The following is a 23,560-nucleotide window of genomic DNA, read 5'->3' as shown; positions in this document are numbered from 1 at the left end:
CAGCTTATAACCTGTATACTTCCCCAGCCCTGAAACACACAGCAAGCAGTTTATAATCTGTATACTTCCCCAGCCCTGAAACACACAGCAAGCAGTTTATAATCTGTATACTTCCCCAGCCCTGAAACACACAGCAAGCAGCCTATAACCTGTATACTTCCCCAGCCCTGAAACACACAGCAAGCAGTTTATAATCTGTATACTTCCCCAGCCCTGAAACACACAGCAAGCAGCCTATAACCTGTATACTTCCCCAGCCCTGAAACACACAGCAATCAGTTTATAATCTGTATACTTCCCCAGCCCTGAAACACACAGCAAGCAGTTTATAATCTGTATACTTCTCCAGCCCTGAAACACACAGCAAGCAGTTTATAATCTGTATACTTATCCAGCCCTGAAACACACAGCAAGCAGCTTATAACCTGTATACTTCTCCAGCCCTGAAACACACAGCAAGCAGCCTATAACCTGTATACTTCCCCAGCCCTGAAACACACAGCAAGCAGTTTATAATCTGTATACTTCCCCTGCCCTGAAACACACAGCAAGCAGTTTATAATCTGTATACTTCCCCAGCCCTGAAACACACAGCAAGCAGCTTATAACCTGTATACTTCCCCAGCCCTGAAACACACAGCAAGCAGTTTATAACCTGTATACTTCCCCAGCCCTGAAACACACAGCAAGCAGCTTATAACCTGTATACTTCTCCAGTCCTGAAACACACAGCAAGCAGCCTATAACCTGTATACTTCCCCAGCCCTGAAACACACAGCAAGCAGTTTATAACCTGTATACTTCCCCAGCCCTGAAACACACAGCAAGCAGCTTATAACCTGTATACTTCTCCAGTCCTGAAACACACAGCAAGCAGCCTATAACCTATATACTTCCCCAGCCCTGAAACACACAGCAAGCAGTTTATAACCTGTATACTTCCCCAGCCCTGAAACACACAGCAAACAGCCTATAACCTGTATACTTCCCCAGCCCTGAAACACACAGCAAGCAGTTTATAATCTGTATACTTCCCCAGCCCTGAAACACACAGCAAGCAGCTTATAACCTGTATACTTCCCCAGCCCTGAAACACACAGCAAGCAGCCTATAACCTGTATACTTCCCCAGCCCTGAAACACACAGCAAGCAGTTTATAACCTGTATACTTCCCCAGCCCTGAAACACACAGCAAGCAGTTTATAATCTGTATACTTCCCCAGCCCTGAAACACACAGCAAGCAGTTTATAATCTGTATACTTCCCCAGCCCTGAATCACACAGCAAGCAGCCTATAACCTGTATACTTCCCCAGCCCTGAAACACACAGCAAGCAGCTTATAACCTGTATACTTCCCCAGCCCTGAAACACACAGCAAGCAGTTTATAATCTGTATACTTCCCCAGCCCTGAAACACACAGCAAGCAGTTTATAATCTGTATACTTCCCCAGCCCTGAATCACACAGCAAGCAGCCTATAACCTGTATACTTCCCCAGCCCTGAAACACACAGCAAGCAGCCTATAACCTGTATACTTCCCCAGCCCTGAAACACACAGCAAGCAGCCTATAACCTGTATACTTCCCCAGCCCTGAAACACACAGCAAGCAGTTTATAATCTGTATACTTCCCCAGCCCTTTTATAACCTGTATACTTCCCCAGCCCTGAAACACACAGCAAGCAGCTTATAACCTGTATACTTCTCCAGTCCTGAAACACACAGCAAGCAGCCTATAACCTGTATACTTCCCCAGCCCTGAAACACACAGCAAGCAGTTTATAACCTGTATACTTCCCCAGCCCTGAAACACACAGCAAGCAGCTTATAACCTGTATACTTCTCCAGTCCTGAAACACACAGCAAGCAGCCTATAACCTGTATACTTCCCCAGCCCTGAAACACACAGCAAGCAGTTTATAACCTGTATACTTCCCCAGCCCTGAAACACACAGCAAGCAGCTTATAACCTGTATACTTCCCCAGCCCTGAAACACACAGCAAGCAACTTAACACCAATACAACTTCACAGGCTTGAACTAGGCCTGTACCATTTAACATTTACATTTAAGTCATTTAGCAGACGCTCTTATCCAGAGCGACTTACAAATTGGTGCGTTCACCTTATGACATCCATACTAGACATCCTAGCAGTAGAGTTACATATATGTATATGTGTACATACAGCATGTGTGTGAGTTACCTGTGAGCAGTATGCTGGTGTTGTTTGTAACTCTCTGCAGGGCCTGGTTGCTGTGCAGGTTGAGTCCGTAAACGGTGTAATGTGTGATTCGTCCGTTGGGGTAGAGGGGCGGAGTCCAGCTGACCAGGATGGAAGTGGAGCTAACGTTCTGATAGGACACAGCCACCACTGAGCTAGGAACTATGACAACAACAACACACAACAATAAGAACAATAATAAACAACAATGACACTATTAAAAAACAATGTATATACAGTATCTATGTGTACCCTGCTCGCGGGTCTTCTCAGAGACGTGTGAGGCAGGACCCTCTCCAATAGCGGTAGCCGCGGTAACGGTGAAGGTGTATTCAGTGAAGGGACTAAGACCAGAGACAAGGTAAGACAGCTCCTCAGACTTCATGTCTATCACCTCCTCTCTCACATACAGTCCTGGAAGACACACACAGTATAGAGGACAGACTGTAGTGCATGGTAACACACCTCACTCTACTCATCAACTCTATAGTCTTCAATCAAGTTTCTAGTTGTAATGTCACATGCACAGGTACAGTGAAACACAAGTAAGCAAGCATACAAAAAGTTACAAAAAATGGCAGCAATTTTACAGGCGCCCAACCAATTGTGCTATTATGTGTTTTTTTTTCACGTTATTTGTAACTTATTTTGTACATAATGTTTCTGCAACTGTATCTTACGGCAAAAAAGAGCTTCTGGATATCAGGACAGCGATCACTCACCTCGGATTAGACTAAGAGCTTCTGGATATCAGGACAGCGATCACTCACCTCGGATTAGACAAAGATTTTTTCTACAACAAGGCGGACGCACAAGACATTCTCCAAACACCCCACAGGGCCGACATCCCCGTTATTTGCAAGAGGAAGTGACGCAGGTACAGAGGACAAAGAGCCGGATGCCTGGTCAGGTCCCGGAGAAGGCGAGTGGGAAAGCTACCGTTACCGTCAATACTACTCGCCAACGTGCAATCATTGGACAATAAACTAGACGAGGTACGATCACGAATATCCTACCAACGGGACATCAAAAACTGTAATATCCTATGTTTCACGGAATCGTGGCTGAATGACGACATGGATATTCAGCTAGCGGGATATATGCTGCACCGGCAAGATAGAACAGCACACTCCGGTAAGATGAGGGGGGGGGGGATCTGTGCATATTTGTAAATAACAACTGGTGCACGAAATCTAAGGAAGTCTCTAGATTTTGCTCGCCTGAATTAGAGTATATTGTGATAAATTGCAGTCCACACCACCTGCCTAGAGAGTTTTCAGCTATACTTTTCATGGCTGTTTATTTACCACCACGGACAGATGCCGCACTCAGTCAGCTGTATAAGTAAATAAGAAAACAGGAAACCACTCACCCAGAGGCGGCGCTCCAAGTGGCCGGAGACATTAATGCAGGGAAACTTAAATCAGTTCTAACAAATTTCTATCAACGTGTTAAATGTGCAACCAGAGGGAAAATAATTCTAGATCACCTGTACTCCACTCACAGAGACGCGTAAAAAGCTCTCCCTCGCCTTCCATTTGGTAAATCCGACCACAACTCTATCCTCCTGATTCCTGCTTACAAGCTAAAATTAATGCAGGAAGCACCAGTGACTCGGTCTATTAAAAAAGTGGTCAGATGACGATGTCCCCACAGTGACCGTATGTACATACCCCAACCAGAAGCCATGGATTACAGGCAACATTCGCACTGAGCTAAAGGGTAGAGCTGCCGCTTTCAAGGTGCGGGACTCTAACCCGGAAGCTTACAAGAAATCCTGCTATGCCCTGCGACGAACCATCAAACAGGCAAAGCGTCAATACAGAGCTAAGATTGAATCATACTACACCGGCTTTGATGCTTGTCTTATGTAGCAGGGCTTGCAAACTATTGCAGACTACAAAGGGAAGCACATCCGCGAGCTGCCCAGTGACACGAGCCTACCGGACGAGCTAAATCACTTCTATGCTCGCTTCGAGGCAAGCAACACTGAGACAGCATCAGCTGTTTCGTAGCCGACGTGAGTAGGACCTTTAAACAGGTCAACATACTCAAGGCTGCGGGGCCAGACGGATAACCAGGACGTGTGCTCCGGGCATGTGCTGACCAACTGGCAGGTGTCTTCACTGACATTTTCAACATGTCCCTGATTGAGTCTGTAATACCAACATGTTTCAAGCAGACCACCATAGTCCCTGTGCCCAAGAACACAAAGGCAACCTGCCTAAATTACTACAGACCGGTAGCACTCACGTCCGTAGCCATGAAGTGCTTTGAAAGGTTGGTAATGGCTCACATTAACACCATTATCCCAGAAACCCTAGACCCACTCCAATTTGCATACCGCTCAAACAGATCTATAGATGATGCAATCTCTATTGCACTCCACACTGCCCTTTCCCACCTGGACAAAAGGAACACTTATGTGAGAATGCTATTCATTGACTACAGCTCAGCGTTTAACAGCGTTGTGGGTGAACAGGGAGTACAGGAGGGGACTGAGCACTAACTGAGCACAAAGCTTATCACTAAGCTAAGGATCCTGGGACTAAACACCTCCCTCTGCAACTGGATCCTAGACTTCCTGACGGGCCGCCCCCAGGTGGTGAGGGTAGATAGCAACACATCTGCCACGATGATTCTCAAAACTGGAGCTCCCCAGGGGTACGTGCTCAGTCCCCTCTTGTACTCCCTGTTCACCCACGACTGCATGGCCAGGCACAACTCCAACACCATCATTAAGTTTGCAGACGACACAACAGTGGTAGGCCTGATCACCGACAACGACGAGACAGCCTATAGGGAGGAGGTCAGACCTGGCCGGGTGGTGCCAGAATAACAACCTATCCCTCAGCGTAACCAAGACTAAGGAGATGATTGTGGACTACAGGATAAAGAGGACCGAGCACGCCCCCATTCTCATCGATGGGGCTGTAGTGGAGCAGGTTGAGATCTTCAAGTTCCTCGGTGTCCACATCAACAACAAATTAGAATGGTCCAAACACACCAAGACAGTCGTGAAGAGGGCACGACAAAGCTTATTCCACCTCAGGAAACAAAACAAAAAAATGGCATGGGTGCTGAGATCCTCAAAAGGTTCTACAGCTGCAACATCGAGAGCATCACTGCCTGGTACAGCAATTGCTTGGCCTCTGACCGCAAGGTACTACAGAGGGTAGTGCGTAAGGCCCAGTACTTCACTGGGGCTAAGCTGCCTGCCATCCAGGACCTCTACACCAGGCGGTGTCAGAGGAAGGCCCTAAAAATAGTCAAAGACCCCAGCCACCTCAGTCAAAGACTGTTCTCTCTACTACCGCATGACAAGCGGTACCGGAGTGCCAAGTCTAGGACAAAATGCTTCTCAACAGATTTTACCCCCAAGCCATAAGACTCCTGAACAGGTAATCAAATGGCTACCCGGACTATTTGCATTGTGTGCCCCCCAACCCCTCTTTTACGGTGTTGCTACTCTCTGTTTATCATATATGAATAGTCACTTTAACTATACATTCATGTACATAGTACCTCAATTGGGCCAACCAACCAGTGCTCGCGCACATTGGCTAACCGGGCTATCTGTATTGTGTCCCACCACCCGCCAACCCCTCTTTTACCCTACTGCTACTCTCTGTTCATCATATATGCATAGTCACTTTAACCATATCTACATGTACATACTACCTCAATCAGCCTATGTAGCCTGTAGCCTTGCACTACAGTATGTAGCCTCGCTAATTTTATAGCCTTGCTACTGTATTTGGCCTGTCTTTTTACTGTTGTTTTATTTCTTTACTTACCTATTGTTCCCCTAATACCTTTTTTGCACTATTGGTTAGAGCCTGTAAGTAAGCATTTCACTGTAAGGTCCACACCTGTTGTATTTGCCGCACATGACAAATAATTTGATTTGATTTATATATAGGGTTAGTCAGTTCCAGTACCATATTTACAATGTGCAGGGATACTGGAGTGATGGAGGTAGATATGTATAGTGTTTACGCTGCAATATGTAACTTTTCCGGCGACCCAACCAAATTCACATAGTAATGTTTGTTATAGATCTGTCATTGGTATTGAAAGCAAGTCTAAGACGCGTTGGATCTGTTCTATGCGTGATATTTCTATGCTTCCCGTTCTTAAGTTTCGCGTTTGTGTCTTATGTTCGGTTTTGTACACCAGCTTCAAACAACTGTAAATACTAGATTTCTGGTTATTTAAAATATATTTTACAGTGGTATAGATTGTACAATGATTCTCTACACTTTGAGTGCTTGTTTGGTCATGTAAACTGAAATTAGGAGAAATATTAGAATTTTAGCAACCAGGAAAGGGCAGAGGCATTTCTGCATAGAGGTTAAAAGGTGAAATGGTTATAGGTTAGAGGTGAGTGCAGTACCTCCCGGGGTTCTGGAGGCTGCAGCCCTGGTGGAGGGGAGTGTCTGGAGGTGTCCTGTGACTGCAGGTGCAGAACGGGTGGAGAGGCGTGGCTGGCCAGAGGTGAGCTGGCCGGGATGTGAGTTGGCAGTGAGCCAGGGGAGGGGTGTGGCCGGGGTTGAAGAGGTCAGGGAGAGGACAGAAGTCCCTGAAGTTACAGCATCAAAGGTCATAGGGGAGGAGTCTGGAAAGTCAGAGGTCTGGTCAGTCCCAGGGCCCATACTGGTCAGACTGGGGCTCTCAGTGACTGTGGGGACAGTGTAATTGTTGTGGTCAAGGTTAGGATTAAGGTCAGGGGGGGTTGAAGCGCTGTGTGTGCGGCTGGTTGTGGTCATGGTCATGCCAGTGACGACTGTGTGGTCGGACAGGGTGACCGTGAATGCAAGTGGAGAGGTGGTCAGGCTGAGGTCAGCTGATCTCTTACGCCGCAGAGAGTCACCAGGGATACCTGGCACTAACGTTCCATCACCATGGAGATCAGTGTCATTTAGGTTCTGAAGATAAGAGGAAAACATCAGGCACAAACACACACACACAATCGTTTGTTTTACAATCGTTTGTTTTACTTCAAAACCTACCCCTAAGCATTACCTTAAACCCTAACCCTAACACCTAGGTCCTAACCCTAACCCTAAACCAGGTATGGGCAACTTTGAACCCATCATGAGGGGCCGCAGTTGCTCGGGGGTCAGGGGTACCCCCTGAGTTCCTAAATTAAAAAAATATATATACAGTACCAGTCAAAAGTTTGGACACACCTTCTCACTCAAGGATTTTTCTTTATTTTTACTATTTTCTACATTGTAGAATAATAGTGAAAACATCGAAGACATCAAAACTATGAAATAACACATATGGAATCATGTAGGAACCAAAAAACTGTTAAACAAATCAACATATATTTTATATTTCAGTAGCCACCATTTGCCTTGGTGACAGCTTTGCACACTCTTGGCATTCTCTCAACCAGCTTCACCTGGAATGCTTTTCTAACAGTCTTGAAAGAGTTCCAACATATGCTGAGCACTGCTTTTCCTTCACTCTGTGGTCCTACTCATCCCAAACCATCTCACTTGGGTTGAGGTTGGGTGATTGTGGAGGCCAGGTCATCTGATGGAGCACTCCATCATTCTCCTTCTTGGTAAAATAGCTCTTACGGTTGCTGACAGGTAAGGCAGCTCTGCTTCTAGCTCCTAAGCAACTAAGTATTTAATTTTTTTGCGTGTTATTTCTTACATTATTAGCCCAGGAAATGTTTTGTGCTATTACATACAGCCGTAAATAACTTTTGGATATCAGAGCGGCGGTAACTCACCAGCATTACGACCTGGAATATGACTTTTCAGAATTGGTTCCTTTGTTCGTACCTCCCAGGGCAATTGAACTGATTCCAGAGGCTTATCCAAAACACCGCTGGCGGAGCAGAGGTATTCGGAGTGGACTTCTAGTCCGACTCAGGAGGCACGCATCCACCACTTCCGAGTATATTACTCGCTAATGTTCCGACTTTGGATAATAAAATAGACGAGCTCAGGGCGAGAATCTCCTTCCGGAGAGACATAAGGGATTGTAACATACTCTGTTACACGGAAACATGGCTCTCTCGGGATATACTCTCTTTGTCCATACAGCCAGCTGAGGTCTCAGTATATTGTGCAGACATGAATAAAGAACTCTCCGGGAAGAAGAAAGGCAGAGGTGTATGTTTCATGATTAACCCCTCATGGTGTGATTGTGATAACATACAGAAACTCAAGTCATTTTGTTCACCCGACCTACAATACCTCACAATGAAATGCAGACTGTATTACCTCCCAAGAGAATTCTCTTCAAGGCCCTCCCCCGCCCTCCCTTTGGCAAATCCAAATAGGCAGAAACTCAAACAGGAAGTAGCCGTGTTATGGACTATTCAACGCTGGTCTGACCAATCGGAATCCACGCTTCAAGATTGTTTTGATCATGCGGACTGGGATATGTTCCGGGTAGCCTCTGAGAATAACATTGACGAATACACAGATATGGTGACTGAGTTGATCAAGAAGTGTATAGGAGATGTTGTGCCCACTGTGACTATTAAAACCTACCATAACAAGAAACCGTGGCTCGATGGCAGCATTTGCGCAAAACTGAAAGCGCGAACCACTGCATTTAACCATGGCAAGGTGACTGGGAATATGGCCGAATACAAACAGTGTAGTTATTCCCTCTGTAAGGCAATCAAACAGACAAAACGTCAGTATAGAGACAAAGTGGAGACGCAATTCAACGGCTCAGACACGAGACGCATGTGGCAAGCCACGTCGCGGACACTGACGCCTTCCGGCCCAGATGGCATCCCTAGCCAAGTCCTCAGAGCATACACAGACCATCTGGCTGGAGTGTTTAGGACATATTCAATCTGTTCCTATCCCAGTCTGCTGTCCCCACTTGCTTCAAGATGTCCGCCACTGTTCCTGTACCCAAGAAAGCAAAGGTAACTGAACTAAATGACTATAGCACTCACTTCTGTCATCATGAAATGCTTTGAGAGGATAGTTAAGGACCGTATCACCCGTACCTTACCGGACTCCCTAGACCCACCTCAATTTGCTTACCGCCGCAATAGACCCACAGACGATGCAATTGTCATCGCACTGCACACTGCCCTATCCCATCTGGACAAGAGGAATACCTATATAAGAATGCTGTTAATTTACTATAGATCAACATTCAACACTATAGTACCATCCAAGCTCCTCATTAAGCTTGGAGCCCTGGGTCTGAACCTCGCCCTGGGCAACTGGGTCCTGGACTTGTTGACGGGCCGACCCCAAGGTGGTGAAGGCAGGAAACAACAACTCCACTTCACTGATCCTCAACACAGGGGCCCCACAAGGCTGCGTGCTTAACCCCCTCCTGTACTCCCTGTTCATCCACGACTGCGTGGCCAAACACAGCTCCAACACCATCATGAAGTTTGCTGACGACACAACAGTGGTAGACCTGATCATCGACAACGATGAGATGGCCTATAGGGAGGAGGTCAGAGATCTGGCAGTGTGGTGCCAGGACAACAACCTCTCCCTCAATGTGAGCAAGATAAAGGAGCTGATCGTGGACTACAGGAAAAGGCGGCCCGAACAGATCCCATTAACATCAACGGGGCTGTAGTCGAGCGGGTCGAGACCTTCAAGTTCCTTGGTGTCCACATCACCAACAAACTATCATGGTCCAAACATACCAAGACAGTCGTGAAGAGAACACGACAAAACCTTCTCCCCCTCAGGAGACTGAAAAGATTTGGCATGGGTCCCCAGATCCTCAAAAAGTTCTACAGCTGCACCATCTTAGAGCATCCTGACGTGTTGCATCACCGCCTGGTATGGCAAATGCTTGGCATCTGACCGTAAGGCGCTACAGAGGGTTGTGCGAACGGCCCAGTACATCACTGGGGCCAAGCGTCCTGCCATCCAGGACCTACATAACAGGTGGTGTCAGAGGGAAGCCCATAAAATTGTCAGAGACTCGCGTCACCCAAGTTATAGATTACAGATTACAGATTACCTCAACTAGCCTGTACATCTTCACTGACTCGGTACCGGTGCCCCCTGTATATAGCCTCGTTATTGTTTTTCTTATTGTGTTACTTTTTATTATTAACCTACTTGGTAAATATTTTCTTCTTCTTGAACTGCATTGTTGGTTAAGGGCTTGTAAGTAAGCATTTCACGGTAATGTCTACACATGTGTGTGTATGGCACATGTGGCAAATAAAGGTTGATTTGATTTCACCTCCAACTCAATCATCAAGTTTTCAGATGACACAACAGTAGTAGGCCTGATTACCAACAATTACGAGACAGCCTACAGAGAGGAGGTGAGGGCCCTGGGAGTGTGGTGCCAGGAAAATAACCTCTCACTCAATGTCGACAAAACAAAGGAGCTGATCATGGACTTCAGGAAACCGTAGAGGGAGCACGTCCCTATCCACATCGATGGGATCGAAGTGGAGCAGGTGGAAAGCTTCACGTTCCTCGGCATACATATCACTGACGATCTGAAATGGTCCACCCTCTGCAGCAGAGGTAACTCCAGGTCTTCCTTTCTTGTGGCAGTCCTCGTGAGAGCTAGTTTCATCATAGCGCTTGATGGTTTTTAAGATTGCCCTTGAAGAAAGTTCTTGAAATCTTCCGTATTGACTGACCTTCATGTCTTAAAGTAATGGTGGACTGTAATTTTCTTTGCTTATTTGAGCTGTTCTTGCCATAATATGGACTTGGTCTTTTACCAGATAGGGCTATCTTCTGTAAACCACCCTACCTTGTCACAACACATCTGATTGGCTCAAACGCATTAAGAAGGAAAGAAATTGCAGAAATTAAATATTAACAAGGCACACCTGTTAATTGAAATGCATTCCAGGTGACTACCTCATGAAGCTGGTTGAGAGAATGCCAAGAGTGTGCAAAGCTGTCAAGGCAAAGGGTGGCTACCTCGAAGAATCTCAAACATAAATATATTTTGATTTGTTAGCACTTTTTTGGTTACTACATGATTCCATGTGTTATTTCATAGTTTTGATGTCTTCACTACTATTCAACAATAGTAAAAATAGTAAATAGTAAAAATAAAGAAAAACCCTGGAATGAGTAGGTGTGTCCAAACCTTTAACTGGTACTGTATAAATGTTGTTCTCCACTTGTCTGAATTTAACTTGTTTTGGTATCCTTGTGAGGACTTCTGGTCCTCACAAGGATAGTAAAACCAGATCCACAGAGTGGTACCTGTGTTCCGATGAGAGTGATGTCCTGCAGCAGTGTGTTGTCAGACAGAACCAGGAGTCTGTACTGTGTGATCAGACCATTGGGTTGGGCAGGGCTTCTCCAACTCACACCCACCGACACAGAGTCTAGTGCTACTGCCTGCAGAGCCTGCACCGCACTGGGAGCTACACACACACACACACACACACACACACACACACACACACACACACACACACACACACACACACACACACACACACACACACACACACACACACACAGTCTTAGAGACAATGTTAGAGAACCAGGCAGAATGTTTAGATATTCAAGGTAGGAAAATACTTCTGCACTCACCTCGTTGACCAATAGGGAAAGGAAAACTACGGCACTGGTAGAGCACATCACTCAAGACATGTGTCTGTTCTTACCCTCAGCGTGTGTCAGTACTGCAGAAAAGGCCTCAGGCCCCAGCAGGCCAGCAGACTTGGCCCGGACCTCTACTCTGTAGTGTGTGTAGGGAGTCAAACCAGAGTACGCAAACTTCAGGTCCCCTGTGCTGTTCTCATAGATAAACCCTGACACACACACACACACAGTGTTAGGGTTAGATCTGCCACCTTCAGTGTTTTTACTTCAGCAAGTATTTTAAATGTACTGTATATGTGTGTGTCTGCATGTGTGCGTGTGTGTGTACCTGTGGGGCCGTAGAGATGGGTGACGTAGCTGAAGCGTCCGGTAACAATGGTTGGCGGATCCCAGGAGACAGAGACTGACTTAGACGTCACATTCCATACCGACAGGTTGTAGGGAGGGTCCTCTGGGGCTGCAGCACACAAATGCATATTCACATGGTGAGAGAGAGAGATGAAGCGAGGAATAGATAGTGAGACACGGAGGGATTGAGATGTAGACGGTTATAGAAAGAAATATGGAGAGATGGGCAGAGATATGTAGATGTAGAGAGGTGGAGTGTGTGTCTGTGTACCTGACTCAGGCATGCGGACCATGGTGGAGGCTACCTGTCCCTCTCCGTCGGAGGTGAAAGCAGACACTTCGAAGACGTATGCTGTGTAGGGACGCAGCTGGTCCACCCCTACGGATATTGGTACAGCCCATGTGGCGGCAGGTGGGACGGCTGACAGGGTGACAGGAGGAGAGGACGCTGTCACCTCTGATGGACTTGCGGTCCCACGAGACAGGATTTCTACTGCATCCTACAAACACAGACACACACTGTGTATTTAAGTACACAAAGACAGAGCTTACATTTTTTAACTGCTAATAATATCAGATTTTAAAAGCTGTCTAATGTTTACTGTTAATGTCTGATTGTTTTTGTCTTCACTTTGTTTAATTCGCTTTGTTGGTTTTTGTCGATGTTGTTTTGTTTTTTCACTTGCTTTGGCACTGTAAACACGTGTTTTTTTCCATGCCAATAAATCCACTTTGAATTTAGTTGAATAGAGAGAGAGAGAGTGAAAGAAAGAGAGGGAGAAAAAAAAATGGAGGCCTGTAGCATTGCTCTGTTTGGACTGCAATATATTTTCTGAAAGTTGAAAAACCAGTTGAAAAAGCTCATCTCACGTCCGTCACAGAGGACCAAAGTTCAAACTAGATAGTCTTCTGTTTCCGATATAGTCAGAGTATCTCTAGACAGACAGAGAAAGAATGAGAAAGACAAAGACAGACATACGTACGTTGCAGTGTGGTAGCGCTACGGTCATGATTTCCTCAGCATCCAGCTCCAGCATGCGGACGGTCTGACCGGTACGAGCGTGTTTGGCTTTGACCGCAAACTTGTTGATCAGACCGTTGATGCGGAGCGGCAGGAACCACGTGACCACTACGAACGTGTGGTTCTGAGCAAATGCTGTCAGATTAGTCACCAGGCCGGGGGCTTGAGAAAGGGATAGACAAACTGATGTCATTGCCTGTGTGTATAAGTGTGTCTGTGTTTGTATGTTATTATTGGATACCTACGGGCCTCAGCAGTTTTGATGTACATAGACTTGCTATAGGGACCAATACCAGCAGAGTTTTCTGCTGCAACCTAGATTTTATATATATATATATGAGAGAGAGAGAGAGAGAGAGAGAGAGAGAGAGAGAGAAGAGAGAGAGAGAGAGAGAGAGAGAGAGAGAGAGAGAGAGAGAGAGAGAGAGAGAGAGAGAGAGAGAGAGAAAGAGAGAGAGTCATTATTACTAATTCAAGATTCAGAACTTTTACTGATGCAACAGCCACACAACACCAGGCAGGCAGGTACACACACACATAGCCATAGCATCCCACTGCTAGTTTGTCTTTGAAGCTAAGCAGGTTGGGCCTGGTCAATCCCTGGATGGTCCATGCTATCTGGGATCCTTTGGAAGTCCCTACCCCATTGAAGTAGAAATGTAAATGGTAAAGGTATGGGTTAATGTTAGGGTTTAGGGTTTAGGGTAGGGACATCCCAAGGATCCCAGATAGCACTAATCATCCCTGGAAGGGAGACACAGATTATGCTGGCTGTGGTGTTGGGGAGGCCAGATGGGGTCAATATTAAAGGAAATATTAGTCTTAAAGGAAATATTCACCCATTTTTAATGTATATAATTTGTGTGCATCTCTGAGCGATTCCCGGGGTCATTTCATGTGCATCTGAAGTATTCCCCGTTCAATCAGGCATACATTTAGGGGGCGTCCTGGTGGCGCAGCTGTCTAAGACACTGCATCTCAGTGATAGAGGTGTCACTACAGAACCTTGTTCAATTCCAGACTATATCACAACCACCCATGACTGGGAGTCCGAAAGGGCGGTGCACAATTGGCAGAGCGTTGTTAAGGTTTGGCCAGGGTAGGCCGTCCTTGTAAAGAAGAATGTGTTCTTAACTGACTTGCCTAGTTAAATAAATATACAGCAAGTATGACAAGTTTTGCATCATATAATGGGTAACTACCGTGTACAGCAGTAGGGCCACATTGGGATTTCAAAATTCAACGGAGGGCCACAGATTATTTTTGTACCATTTTTTTTGTCAAAATCAATTTCACAGGCCAGAAAAAAATATATGAATCCATTATAATTCCTACATCCTCTTTATCTAGTTTTAGACATTCATGAGTGGCCTGGAGTGTTTTTTAAACCCCAAATAATAATTTCCCCCTTAAAAAAAATGACATAAGGGGTTTTACTCAAACCTCCTGCACGGTGGACTGAATGGGCTCGCGGGCCATAGTTTGCCCAACCCTGCTGTAGAGAGTACCCTTTAGATGAGATGTTAAAGTGAGGTTCTGATTCTAATAAGATAATGAAATGGCTACATAGCTTTGAAAATAGAACAGAGAATATTAATAGAAGACCAGGAAGAGAAAAGGAAACAACGGATAGAGATTATTGAATGAGGAGCAGGACAAAGCAGCACATAGCTCGCTCAGTACTGCTGGGTGTGCTTATACAGTACACATAAGTAACGTCTGGTGATGTGACACACACACACACACACACACAGGTAATTAAGGATTAATGCATTCTGAAAACTATTAACCATGACCACATACAATATGTTGACATAAGAGTATGTGGAAAAAGAACAGCATGGCTGATCCATAGATCTGTTTATAAGATCAATAATTTAATCACAATGAATTATTCAACCAGACCAAGAGAATAGTTTCCCCGCTAGAGGCATCTGCCTAGAACACACAGGCATGCACACACACACACACACACACAGCCATTAGGGTAAAGCTAGGCCTCAAAACAAGGCCTCATGAGATATGTTTATTGCCATAAAGATTTAATTAAGCAATAAGGCCAGAGGAGGTGTGGTATATGGCCATTATACCACGGCTAATGGTTGTTCTTATGCATGACGCAACGCGGAGTGGTATTTTGGCCATATATCACAAACCCCCTAGGTGCCTTATTGCTATTATAAACTGGTTGCCAATGTAATTAGAGCAGTTAAAATAAATGTTTTGTCATACCCGTGGTATACGGTCTGATATACCACGGCTGTCAGCCAATCAGCATTCAGGGCTCGAAAACACCCAGTTTATAATTATTTTTAGCTTGGCTGTTTTGCATGTTATTTTGGCATTAATACGTGTCACATATCAGTTTGCAAACAATGTAAAAAAATATATATATCATTGAGTTAATAAGGTGGCATACAAACATTGTCTCTTTTTTGTTTTCTTGAGTAAGGCAGTTTCAGCCTAGCTCAGTGCTTTCTGTGGTGGTGGGGCCAGCCAGCAGAAAATACGGAGCGTTGCACCGTGCTTGGCTCAGTGTTTTGTCACTCATGGGGACACTACGTCACCGCCAAGTCTAAGGGTTAGACCTAAAAATTGTAGCCCTTTGGGTTCTGCCATCGAGTTACATTAGAAGTGCCCATCCAAGAAGGCCCAAGGTCATTGGCCACAGATAAAATTAAGTAAAATCACGTTATATCTACAGTAACTTATCTAGCAAGCTAGCAGTCATCATCATGAATCAAGTCCACGATCTACTGGCAAATGCTTTTCAATCCTTTCTAGAGCTACGACCTGAAGATCACAGACGTCATCATGATTTGACTTTTTTTTTTCAGAGTTCCCAGTTGTTTTGAAATCGCCATAAATCCAGAGAATGCCAGACTTTGATGACAAAGTTCAATCACAAAATATACCCACAAAGGACCGCCGAGCCACATTCCTGTTCAAGTGAGCACAGCACAACAAGGTGACATACTGACCAGACCGCACGCGCGCATTTGTCCGTGTGCGCCATTGCATGTAAGTTGATTTTGTCTACCCACACCAGACGCGATCAGGACACGTAGGTTGAAATATCAAAACAAACTCGGAACCAATTATATTAATTTGGGGATAGGTTGAAAAGCATTAAACATTTATGGCAAATGTTAGCTCATTTGTCCTTGGACATAAACATTGGGTTGTTATTTTACCTGAAATGCACAAGGTTCTCTACTCCGACAATTAATCCACAGATAAAATGGTCAACTGAGTTCATTTCTAGTAATCTCTCCTCCTTCAGGCTTCTTCTTCTTTGGACTTTATATGGCAGTTGTTAACAAACTTTAAGGTGTATTACCACAACCAACTGGACTGGAGTGGATACCTCAGTTCATCTTTCAATCACCTAGGTGGGTATATGCTCCTAAAAAACATTGAGGAGATGGGAGAGGCAGGACTTGCAGCACGTTGAGTATCACAAATAGAACCAAGTTCTATTTTAGCGCCTGGCTACGCAGACGCTCGCTGACGCGCACGAGCAGTGTTGGTGCAATGATAGAATAACATGTATGTGTAAATATACTGCATTTTGCAACGCTCCCGTACGCAATGCGTCCAGTCTGGTCAGCATGTGACTCCAAAAATGTCTTGTATGGTGCTGCATAAATGAAGTAATATGCCACAGAGATATGTATACTGTAGCTAAGAAAGTAATACTAAGTGTGTGCTGTGTAGTAAGCTGTTCATAGCCCATGTGCCTCATCCTTATAATTTGGTATATTTTCCCTTCTTCATTTCATCTACTGTTCTGACTTGGTGTTGCACATGTAGCCTATAACATGTTTTAGAGAAATGTAATCATTGAATATTGTAAGAGCTTTCATCGTCTGCTTATATGCCTCCTTTATTTATCCTACGTTTCAGACTTGGTGAACAGGGAGAACGGCCCATGTTCTGAATTCTGTCGCTGTACATTTCCAAAGTGCTAATCAAATAGTTATATTGACTACGTCCGTCGTGGCTTGCTTATTAATGTCTTAATCGAAATTACAAATTGCGTCTTATCCGCTTGTCGTCCCCTTATGCCTTAGTTTGTACATCTCAATTGTCAGTAGAAACCACATTTGTTTAAGCAAGTCAGGCATATCACCTTTGTTTTTTTAAGTCAGTAAATGAGGCTGAATTAACTGTTTCGCTGCCAGACAAGGCTCTGTTGATAACCAAGTGTCGTAGTGGTAAGGTGTTGGGACTGCTGTCCTAACAGTTTGTGGGCACCGTTTGTCGCCATTACAGGGCAACTAATGTATTGTTTAGTGTTGTGTTGTGTAGTGCCTTTGCTGGCATGCATATGCCCACATTTTTGGGGGTTTGCCCCACCAAGAATTACATGCTAAAATCACCACTGCACCTACTGCCAACAGCGCGAAACAAGAAATAAAAATAGGAACGCAAAGCTTTATCGTTTGATTTTATATAGAAATGTTTTGTAATCGACTACAAAAGGCTTGGAGATCGCGATCGACCGGTTGGTGACTACTGCCCTACAGGGTCACAGTGAATCTATTGGTTTGAGTAATGACTACAAAATCACTTAGAGTAACTGTACTCAGATATTTGAAGTGCAACAGGTTTCCTCAAGAGCTTTGAGTAATGACAACACATTGGGATTTACAGTGTACTTATGTGTACTGATTGAGTGTTACCTTAATGTTATAGGTAGATCCTGGTAAAAAGAGGTTGAGGAGGGTCTCAGGGACATCTAGGTGCTTGGTCACCTCTTTGAAGGTGATATCTGGATATGGACACATCTCCTTGTACCTGAAATAGATACACATTTATTTTTATTTTTAACTAGGCAAGTCAGTTAAGAACAAATTATTATTTACAATGACGGCCTACACTGGCCAAACCCGGACAACGCTGGGCCAATTGTGTGCCACCTTATAGGACTCCCAATCACAGCCGGTTGTGATACAGCTTGGAATTGAACCAGGGTCTGTAGAGACGCCTCTAGCACTGTGATACGGTACCTTAGACCGCTGCGCCACTCGGGAGACCAAAATCTAACCACCAGATGATATAAAAACAACTTTATTTACATTTGATTTAGAAGTAAATAATAGTGGAATATCAACAACCGATTCCCCTTATAGTGTTATTCCCGACCCAGATCAAGCCTGCACTGTAAACTCCAATTTGCTGCCATTACTAAAAACCTTTAAAGAAACCCATTGCACTTCATATACATATACACTTCATATACATTTCCCCCATTAGCTGACGCCCATATGTGAGTGTGGTCACATGGGGGAGAGGCGTTGTGCTGTGAGGTGTTGCTGTGAGGTGTTGCTTTATTTGTTTTTTGAAACCAGGTTTGCTGTTCACTTGCGCACTCATGAGTCTGTATGATACTGTATGTTTCCTTGAATTTGTTCTGGACCTGGGGACTGTGAAAAGACCCCTGGTGGCATGTTAAATGTCGCATGCACAAGTACAGTGAAATGCCTTTCTTGCAAACTCAAAACCCAACAATGCAATAACTAATAACAATGTATTACTAGAAAGAAAAAAAACACGAAAAGTAAGAATAAGAAATATTAAATACACAATAAAGTAAGTAAGTAAGCATACTATATATAGGAAATATTTTTAAAAGTACCATATTTACATGTACATGGATACTGGAATGATGGAGGTAGATATGTAAAGGGTAAGGTGACTAGGCAACAGGATGTAAGATAAACAGAGTAGCAACAGCTTGTATGTGAGTGGGTGTGGGGGTGTATAGTCAGTATAAATGTATGTGCATTATGTGTGAGTGAGCAAATGATGGAGTGGGTGTGTGTGTGTGTTGGAGTGGCTGTGTGACTGCGTAAGGCCCTGTGTGCATAGAGACAGTGCAAAGATTGAAATAAAAGGTCAATAAAGATACAAGGTAAACTCGGTCCATGTAGCTATTTTGTTAGCTATTTATCAGTCGTATTGCTTGGGGATAGAAGCCCTTCAAAAGCCTGTTGGTGTCAGACTTGATGCACCGGTACCTCTTGCTGTGCGGCAGTAGAGAAAATAGTCTATGGCTTGGGTGGTTGGGGTCTTTGATGACTTTCCGGGCCTTCTTTTCACAACTCCTGATATAGAGGTCCTGGTGGGGTAAGTGTGTGTGTCATGTGTGGTGGCGCACAATTGGCCCAGCGTCATCCGGGTTAGGGGAGGGTTTGGCCGGTAGGGATGTTATTGTCCCATCGTGCATTAGCTATTCTTGTGGTGGGCCAGGTGAAATGCATGCTGACATGGTCGCCAGGTCTATGGTGTTTCCTCTGACACATTGGTGCGGCTGGCATCCGGGCTAAGTGGGCGTTGTGTCAAGAAGCAGTGCGGCTTAGCTGGGTTGTGTTTTAGAGGACGCACGGCTTAGTCCACCTTAATCTGGGGTTACATCATACAGTATGTCTCTTTACCTGATCACATAACCGTCGATGGGAGAGTCAGAGGGCATGGTCCAAGACAGAAGGATCCCATTGGAGCCTACCCTCTCTCCCTCTAGATTGGTAGGTGGGGATGTTGGGGCTAGAGGAGGAGGAGGAGGAAGAAGAAGTAGTTCAAGCCATATTCACCAAAATCTCCTGAAATTCTATTAAATATGTCATCATAAAGCATCCAATCCATACATAAAGGTCCTTAACAAGTAAATCCATTCAACAAATTGGGAGGATGTTGTGAAAGATGGAGGTGACCGGGGTTGGTTGCCACTATGTTTGCTAGTAGCTTATTCCTTTTGTAACAGGAAATTAAGCACTATACCATACAGTCTTAGAAATAGCAAAGCCTTTCTTTGATCGAACAATATTCCTAGCAAAATTCAGCATTTTATGCTGTAAGAATAATATATGACATTTTGTGTAAATGTGAGTGTACAGTATTTACAGTATGCGTGTGTTACAGTATGCGTGTGTGGGTGTGTGGGTGTGTGACAGAAAATGGATAGGCTTGAAATATATCTCCCCTGTTTCTCTTTTCTACAACCCATAATTGTTCATGGATACTCACATAATTCAAACATTTCCAAAGAAAATTCCAAGATTATTTTTTAAAACTTTCACCTATGAAAAACATAGATTCACACACCTCAATTATTTGTCATGAGTGTGAGTTGACCAGTTGGATGAGTTCTTTTTTTTTAAATCAGGCATTTTAACCTTAAAAATATTACACAGGTCCATTTAGATTGGGAATAATTAAAACTATGACAACTAACCCTTGAGACAACCAGCCCCGGTCTCCCTTACTCTTGTTGCAGATACTGCAGATACTGTTGTTGTTTGGTATGTTTGGTCAACCAACTGGGTGTGGGTGTGTGTGACCAGCTTGCTCTATTCTGGTGAGAGCTCTGGCATTTCACTGACATTCACTACACATCATTCATCCTGCTTAGCACGACTACAGTTACCACACACACACACACACACACACACACACACACACACACACACACACTGTGTGGGAGATAATAAAGCGAGGGCAGCAGCAGAACAGACCCAACGATTCCTCAGAGCACTATCAGTTTGGCTGTCACACATTAAAGTGTTTGTGTATGCGTGTGCATGTGTGTGTGTTTGTGACTCACCGGTTTCGTTGGTGTTGATAATGCGGCTGACCGGAGGGCTGAGGTTGGAGGAGGACGCGGCAGTCACCATGACTGTAAACGCTGTTCGAGAACTCATACTGGATACATCAGCCTGATGAGAGACCGCATGGTCAGAACATGACCACAACACAACTATGCGGTTGCAGACGTGTGTGTGTGTGTGTGTGTGTGTGTTCGCCAGTCTAACCTGTGAGTGTGTGTATCCCAGGTAGGTGATGAGCAGGAGGAGAGTGAGGCCCATGATGGAGTTAGCACAGTTAGCTGGTCAGAGGCAGCAGGTTAGAGAGGAAGAGGCTGTGTTAGCGTCTATTGCTAGCCATTATCGAAAGATTCTAGATTAGAGGGCTTAGTCCAGAGTTAGCCGTTAGCGTGAAGTTCTAGTTGACAGTTCTTCAGTCCAGTGTTGTCAACAGTTTAGCTACAGCAGGTCAGTGTTACAGCAGGTTACAGCAGCTTAGTTCTTAGTGCAGTAGTCCAGGCCTAAAGTAGTAACCCAGTCCACAGTTAAGAACAGTTAGCCACGGTTAGTCGGTTAGAGTTGAAGAGTTTCAGGGCGGTGCATACCACCGTAAAGTAGAAACAGTTAGAGCAGGTAAGTTACAGTAGTAGTACTAGTCCAGGGTAGCAACTGGTTAGCTTCAGTAGTTATAGTCCAGCTCTGGTAGTAACCCAGTCGTCAGCAAGTTAGGGTCAGAGAGAGTCAGGACATAACTCCATGCAGGCACTCTCTCTCTCTATCTCTCTCTTTCTGGGGAGAGCAGCTTCACTGAATAAATGATTCAGGGTATAGCTCAGGAGGTCTACCTAATAAATAATGAGCTCTATTACTCAACCTGTGTGTGTGTGTGTGTGTGTGTGTGTGTGTGTGTGTGTGTGTGTGTGTGTGTGTGTGTGTGTGTGTGTGTGTGTTAGGTTACATTGGGGGTTATCTGACACCTGGCTGCTGAGCAGGGCTGGGAATGGTTTGGGTCTGGGGGAGCTTCAGTGCCTTGCAAAAGTATTCATCCCCCTTGGTGTTTTTCCTATTTTGTTGCATTACAACTTGTATTTGTATTCAATGTAATGGACATACACAAAATAGTCCAAATTGGTGAAGTGAAATTAAAAAATAACTTAAAAAAAAAATAATAATAATAATAATAAAAAATGTAAAAGTGGTACACTGCTCAAAAAAATAAAGGGAACACTAAAATAACACATCCTAGATCTGAATGAATCAAATATTCTTAATAAATAGTTTTTTCTTTACATAGTTGAATGTGCTGACAACAAAATCACACAAAAATGATCAATGGAAATCAAATGTATTAACCCATGGAGGCCTGGATTTGGAATCACACTCAAAATTAAAGTGGAAAACCACATTACAGGCTGATCCAACTTTGATGTAATGTCCTTAAAACAAGTCAAAATGACGCTCAGTAGTGTGTGTGGCCTCCACGTGCCTGTATGATCTCCCTACAACGCCTGGGCATGCTCCTGATGAGGTGGCGGATGGTCTCCTGAGGGATCTCCTCCCAGACCTGGACTAAAGCATCCGCCAACTCCTGGACAGTCTGTGGTGCAACGTCTGTGGATGGAGCGAGACATGATGTCCCAGATGTGCTCAATTGGATTCAGGTCTGGGGAACGGGCCGGCCAGTCCACAGCATCAATGCCTTCCTCTTGCAGGAACTGTGGACACACTCCAGCCACATGAGGTCTAGCATTGTCTTGCATTAGGAGGAACCCAGGGCCAACTGCACCAGCATATGGTCTCACAAGGCGTCTGAGGATCTCATCTCGGTACCTAATGGCAGTCAGGCTACCTCTGGTGAGCACGTCTCCTGATGTACTGGCCTGTCTCCTGGTAGCGCCTCCATGCACTGGACACTACACTGACAGACACAGCAAACCTTCTTGCCACAGCTCACATTGATGTGCCATCCTGGATGAGCTGCACTACCTGAGCCACGTGTGTGGGTTGTAGACTCCGTCTCATGCTACCACTAGAGTGAAAGCACCGCCAGCATTCAAAAGGGACCAAAACATCAGCCAGGAAGCATAGGAACTGAGAAGTGGTCTGTGGTCACCACCTGCAGAACCACTCCTTTATTGGGGGTGTCTTGCTAATTGCCTATAATTTCCACCTGTTGTCTATTCCATTTGCACAACAGCATGTGAAATTTATTGTCAATCAGTGTTGCTTCCTAAGGTTACAGTTTGATTTCACAGAAGTGTGATTGACTTGGAGTTACATTGTGTTGTTTAAGTGTTCCCTTTATTTTTTTGAGCAGTGTATTCACCCCCTTTGCTACGAAGCCCCTAAATAAGATCTGGTGCAACCAATTACCTTCAGAAGTCACATAATTAGTTAAATAAAGTCCATTTGTGTGCATTCTAAGTGTAACATGATCTGTCACATGATCCCAGTATATATACACCTGTTCTGAAAGGCCCCAGAGTCTGCAACACCACTAAGCAAGGGGCACCACCAATGAAGTGGCACCATAAAGACCAAAGAGCTCTCCAAACAGGTTAGGGACAAAGTTGTGGAGAAGTACAGATCAGGGTTGGGTTATAAAAAAAATACCAGAAACTTTGAACATCCCACGGAGCACCATTACATCCGTTATTAAAAAATTAAAAGAATATGGCACCAGAACAATCCTGCCAAGAGAGGGCTGCCCACAAAAACTCACAGACCAGGCAAGGAGGGCATTAATCAGGGAGGCAACAAAGAGGCCAAAGATAACCCTGAAGGAGCTTCAAAGCTCCACAGCGGAGATTGGAGAATCTGTCCATAGGACCACTTTAA

General features: G+C 44.7%; 1 protein-coding gene across 1 annotated transcript in view; it reads right to left on the bottom strand.

Moving 5' to 3' along the window:
• The window catches only part of LOC115109801 (phosphatidylinositol phosphatase PTPRQ-like), a 42,098-nt gene extending 20,592 nt beyond the window's left edge, over window positions 1–21,506 (bottom strand). Inside the window, exons 1-13 of the mRNA XM_065009766.1 lie at window positions 20,951–21,506; window positions 20,743–20,854; window positions 19,577–19,685; window positions 17,822–17,936; window positions 13,382–13,451; window positions 13,099–13,298; window positions 12,387–12,615; window positions 12,096–12,224; window positions 11,830–11,976; window positions 11,420–11,583; window positions 6,619–7,150; window positions 2,475–2,636; window positions 2,205–2,384 (exon numbers count right to left, since the gene is read on the bottom strand). Of these exons, the coding sequence (XP_064865838.1) occupies window positions 2,205–2,384; window positions 2,475–2,636; window positions 6,619–7,150; window positions 11,420–11,583; window positions 11,830–11,976; window positions 12,096–12,224; window positions 12,387–12,615; window positions 13,099–13,298; window positions 13,382–13,451; window positions 17,822–17,936; window positions 19,577–19,685; window positions 20,743–20,854; window positions 20,951–21,004 (2,203 nt within the window). The 5' untranslated portion in view covers window positions 21,005–21,506. The remainder of the gene's footprint in view (window positions 1–2,204; window positions 2,385–2,474; window positions 2,637–6,618; window positions 7,151–11,419; window positions 11,584–11,829; window positions 11,977–12,095; window positions 12,225–12,386; window positions 12,616–13,098; window positions 13,299–13,381; window positions 13,452–17,821; window positions 17,937–19,576; window positions 19,686–20,742; window positions 20,855–20,950) is intronic.
• Window positions 21,507–23,560: the final 2,054 nt, after the last annotated feature.

Source organism: Oncorhynchus nerka, linkage group LG25 (assembly GCF_034236695.1).
Source record: "Oncorhynchus nerka isolate Pitt River linkage group LG25, Oner_Uvic_2.0, whole genome shotgun sequence".
Taxonomy (NCBI): domain Eukaryota; kingdom Metazoa; phylum Chordata; class Actinopteri; order Salmoniformes; family Salmonidae; genus Oncorhynchus; species Oncorhynchus nerka.
The sequence above is the reverse complement of the archived record's forward strand: the minus strand, read 5'-3'. Positions and strand labels throughout refer to the sequence as shown.